Here is a 5,808-nt window from a genome sequence, read left to right on the forward strand (position 1 = left end):
TTCCTCGTAATTATAATTGCATCAATATAAGATATCCATCATAGTTCTGATTGGATAAATTAAAGCTATTCATCGTATTCATGATTGTATAAAAGAAAGATATTCATCGTATTTATGCTTGCATCAATATAAAAGCAAAATCTCTTAGTGAGTATATTTAAAGAGTTGAGCAAAACACACGCTAATCTCGTAATGTACTTGTGAATCTCGTAACGTAGTTATGATTGTATTAATATAAAAGATATTCATCATAGTTATGATTGTATCAATATAAAAGATATTCATCATAGTTATGATTGTATCAATATAAAAGATATTCATCATAGTTATGATTGTATCAATATAAAAGATATTCATCATAGTTATGATTGTATCAATATAAAAGATATTCATAGTTATAATTGTATCAATATAAAAGATATTCATCGGTGAAAATTAAATAAACTATAAAAAACTAATTTAATTATTTTTTCATTGCAGATATTCCTGCTTGATCGCCGGTATTGGATTTGAATTTTCGTAAACATTTGCTACAGAGAGAACCATATGCTTGTTTGTGAAATATAAACAAACATCTGTTGCAAAAAGTACTCTACATTCTAAGTTTTATAAAATCTTCAGAAAAAAAACTTAATAATCTGTCATAAACATCTTGGTATTCTTGTTTCAAAAGATAATTACTGAGCCATGCAAGCACACGGTGAATATAAACCATATTGTTGTTTGATGTGTGAACAGACTTCTTCTCGACAAAGACATCTAGTGCCAAAAATGATAATTCACTCTAGAAAAAAACATTATTCTTGTACAATATGTGGATCTATTTTTTCTCAGAAAGGAAATCTTATGCAACATATGATAAACCACGCCGAGGAAACCTCATATTCTTGTGAAGTGTGTAGCTATGTTTGTCACGAGAAAGAAAAGTTTGCAAGACATATAGAAACTCACACTGGGGTAAAACAATATTCTTGTGCACACTGTAAACTTTCTTGTACTACAAAATCAAATTTAGTGAAACATATGAAAACTCACACTGGCGAAAAGTCATATTCTTGTGAATTGTGCGATTATTCTTTTTCTCAAAAATCAAGACTTGCAAGACATATGAAAACTCACACTAGGAAGAAAACATATTCCTGTGCACAATGTGAATATTCAAGTTCTCATAAACAAAGTCTTGTGAAACATGTAAGAAGGCACACTGGTGAAAAACCATATTCTTGTCAACAATGTGGATATTCATGTTCTCATAAATCAAATTTAGTGAGGCATATTCGAATCCACACTGGTGAAAAGCCATATTCTTGTGAAAAATGTGGAAGTTCGTTTTCTCAAAAATCAAATTTAAAAACACATATAAGTAGTCACACTGGTGAAAAACCATATTCCTGTGAACAATGTGAATATTCAAGTTTTCATAAATATGATCTTGTGAAACATGTAAGAACTCACACAGGTGAAAAGCCATATTCCTGCGAACAATGTGGATATTCTTTTTCTGTTCAATCAAGTTTAACGATGCATCTTCGCATACACACTGGTGAAAAGCCATATTCTTGTGAAAAATGTGGAAGTTCGTTTTCTCAAAAAGCACATTTAGTGGGCCATATGAGAACTCACACAAAGGAAAAGCCATATTCCTGTGAATTATGTGAATTTTCTTTTTCTCAAAAATCAAATTTAATGTCACACATGAAAACTCACAGTGGTGAAAAGCCATATGCGTGTGAACAATGTGGATATACATGTTCTCATAAAAAATCTCTAACGAGGCATATGAAAAAACACACTAAAGTGAAACAAACATAAGTTAAATGAGACATATTCGAATTCACATTTTACTATCTACGTAGCTCCAGGTAGTAGTGATTGGCTAACACTTGATTTCTAAGAACTACGACAGCAGTAAAATAAAACAAAAAGAAAAAAATCCTCGTAAATTATGTAAATATTTTTGTTCTTAAAAATACGCTTTAGTTACACATGAAATCTCACACTGGCGAAAAGTTATGTGAATATTAAAAGTCTTATGAACACAATCTCGCAACACATATAAAACACACTGTGTAAAATCCATATTCCTGTGAAGTATAGGACACATTTGAGAACTCACATTGTTTATTCTTTAAAACAATGTGTATATTATTGTTCTTATACTTCATATTTATTGAGACACATTTGAGAACTTACACTGACTAAGCTACTGCAAATAACTGGAAAATAACCTTAGACTTTGCTAAACCAGATGGTAAGTTCAAAGTATAAAGTTGTAGAAATAAGCTCAGTTGTCAACTGTGAAAACTACGAGAATTACAAGGACAGAAATAAAGAGTTAATGCTGTTACTGTTTCCACATACAACAATGCCCTCTGGAGCTTAATATAATAATATTGTTAATTGCAAGGCTATTATGAGATTCTCAATTTCAAAAACAATGGACGTCCTTACCACAAAACAACACAACATATTGGAAACGGAAGCTCCGGAATCAGTTGAATTTTTTGCAGAAATTAAATTGTCTCAACTGAGATGGGTGGAGAACATCACCTGCAGGAAGGAGGAGGAGGAAACTCGAGAGAAGGACCCAAACAGTTGCCATAAGAATAAAAATAGAGGAAGAAGAAACAGAAAATAAACGTTTTAAGTACAATGTACGATTGTTTTACTAAAATTGAAGTCACAGTATAAAAGTCATCGGAAAATGAAGAGTTGGATGATCACTGAAGTCTTTTGTTTGAGAACGAATGAAGGAACATAGAATTAAGAAACAAAGCAGATCGTTGATATTATTAAAATAACAAAACCTAATCATAAATTTCATAATAATAAATTCCATAATAAATGAAAATGTGAATATAAGTGTACTTGTAAAGAATATCTAACGAGACATGAAAAACACACTAAAATGAAAAAAAAACAATATAGAAACTTAAATGAGACATTAAAATTCACAATGAAACATTCGAATAGCTATGTATCTCACAAGGAATGCAAGTGTTAGCCACGAGTAGTAGTGATTGACTAACACTTGATTTCTAAGAACTACGACTGAAGTAAAATAAAAGGAAAAATCCTGTAAATTATGTAAATATTTTTGTTGGCGAAAAGTCATAATCTTGCGAATTATGTGAATATTCCAAATCTTATGAACACAATTTACCAAGACATATAAAAAACACCATGTGTAAAAGCCTACCTAACTAATATTCCTTATGAACACAATCTCGGAAGACATATAAAAACACTATTTGTAATAGCCTACATAACTAATATACCTAGTGAACCAAGTGCAAAAGAGATCTAGACAATTGCACTTAAGGGAACAACGAGTATACTAAAAGAGCTCTTGGTTGGTTTCAATAAAAAGCAGGGCAATGTTGGTAGCTGATTTGGCTGCCTTATACCTCCTCTCGAGCATAATATAATAATATTTTTAGTTGAGACTCAATTTAAAAGACAATGGACGTCCTTACCACAAAACAAGACAACATATTGGAATCGGTTGATTTTTTTTTTCCAGAAATGAAATTGTCTCAATTGAGATGGCTGGAGAACAGAAATTGCAGGGGAAAGAATGACCCAAACAGTTGCCATACAAATAAAATGATAAAACAAATATAAATAAACGGTATAAGGAAAATGTACGCTGTTTTACTAAAATGTAAGTCACAGTATAAAAAGTCACCGGAAAATGAAGAGCAGGATGATTATTGAAGTCTTTTGTTGGAGAAAAAATGAAGGTACATACAATTAAGATCGTTGATATGATTAAAAGCAACAAAAGCCAATCATAAATTTCATAATAAAAATTAAAAATGCAATGATAAAACACAAGCTGAACTGATTTGAAAATTATCGAAACGGTAACTGCCATGCATACCGCAGCTTTTATCGACATATGTCTAGGTCAAACAGACGGAAATATAAAGAAGCTAGAAGTAATTGCAAGAAAGAAATAGCAACAAAGAGAAAATTTACTGAAAGCACAAAAAAGCATCGAAGCACAGAAGTAAGGAATCCGTGATTTCTTGAAAAACTAGAACAGTGTAGTAAATAATGGGCAATCAACAATTCCCCCACTATCCGACAATCATGAGATTGTTTGCTCAGCAACTGAGAAGGCTAACATGCTTATAAATCAGGTTTCCTCCAACTCCACACTTACCACGCCCTCCATAACTTTCCTTTATCAACGGACGCCACACTAAACGATCTGAAAATCATTCCTTTCTCAGGCGCATGCTATCACATTAAACCTTGACACTTCAAAAGCATGTGGACCTGATCTCATCCCGGCTCTGCTATTGAAAAACTTCTCCACAAAAGTAGTTCCAGTTCTCTTCAAACTTTACAACAAACGCCTTAATGAATCTTGTTTTCCTGACTGCGGGAAATTGTTTCTGTGGTACCAGTTTTCCAAAATTCTGGCGAAAGAACTGCCCCATTAAATTATCGCCCCATTAGCCTCCTCCCATTTTTCGCCAAAATATATGAGTCCATAATTAGCCAGACTCTAGTCCATCACCTTACAGATGCTAAAATTCTGACCGACCAACAATATGGATTCAGGCAAGTCCGTTCCACAGCAGATATCCTAACTGTAATCTATGAACGTATATACCATTTACTGACAAGGCAGGGGAGAGTAGAGCGGTAGCTCTAGATATATCTAAGGCTTTTGACAAGGTATGGCATGAAGGTCTTCTCAGGAAAATCAGATCATACGATATCACTGGACGAATACTTAACATAATTAAATCCTTTAGAGAAAAATCCAGATTGTCCTCGACGGTCGTACATCTAAAAAATGATATAAATGAGGGAGCGCCTTAGGGGTCTATACTTGGATCCTTATTATTCCTAATATTCATAAATGATTTCCCTGACAAAACTTTCTGTGATTGGGTATATATGCTGACGATACCACGCTCCATAACAGACACCATAGGAAAACAAATGAACGCATATCTAAAGAAATGGAAGAAACACTAGAGGATGACCTCCAATCTGTAGTGGAATGGGGACAAAATGGATGATCACATTCAATGCTGCCAAGACTAAACTTGTTTCCTTCAATAATTACAAGAAACTTTCTCTACCACCAATAGCAATGGCCAAAGACTCCTTATCTAAATGCACTTCTTGAAATTCCTCGGCCTAACGTTTACACGAAACATGAGTTGGAACAATTACATTGAGAGCATTGCCAGGACTGCTGCAAAGAAGGTAGGTTCTCTCTACCGCGCTAGAAATCCACTAACGCCCGAAAGGTTCAAAAGAGAGTTTCCAACGTGATAGATCCTGAACTGTCATCTAGTCTTCAACAAACTGCAAGCACTTGTACCGCATACCGTAAATACTCCCGACAAACCCGACAAACAGCTAAATCCCACCTCTACACAGTAGAGATCGCTAGATATAAGAGAGCTTTCTACTCCAGTAGTTTTTTTCCCCAGAACCGCTAGACTTTGGAATCCCCTTCTGGGTCCCTACTTCCCCAACTGTACTGTGAAAATGTAATAAAAAATATAAAATGAACTGTTGAACAAAACAAAAAAAAAACAAACATGAATTTAGGGCACCATAACACGGTGTAATCATTATTTCGTTCCTCTTGTAAACATTGTTTTCTTATCAAGTTTACGTTATATTTGTAAATGCCTAAGGATTGTTAAGATTTCTTATATTAATTTCTCTTTTGTCTTTCCAATTCATTAAAAAATAAAATATATGAAGATAAAAATCAAGTGTTAAAAACTAATTTTAAGACTAAACATTTCAGACTAAACGTTTACTGAATGGCGA

General features: G+C 33.3%; 1 protein-coding gene across 1 annotated transcript; it reads left to right on the forward strand.

Moving 5' to 3' along the window:
• Window positions 1-495: 495 nt before the first annotated feature.
• LOC145270634 (uncharacterized) lies at window positions 496-3,933 on the forward strand. The gene has a single exon (XM_080126255.1). The coding sequence runs from the start codon at window positions 688-690 to the stop codon at window positions 1,810-1,812; it is 1,125 nt and encodes a 374-aa protein (XP_079982381.1). The 5' UTR covers window positions 496-687; the 3' UTR covers window positions 1,813-3,933.
• The last annotated feature ends 1,875 nt before the right edge of the window (window positions 3,934-5,808 follow it).

The sequence above is a fragment of the Euprymna scolopes genome, chromosome 46 (assembly GCF_053919585.1).
Source record: "Euprymna scolopes isolate OS-2025 chromosome 46, ASM5391958v1, whole genome shotgun sequence".
Lineage (NCBI taxonomy): Eukaryota > Metazoa > Mollusca > Cephalopoda > Sepiida > Sepiolidae > Euprymna > Euprymna scolopes.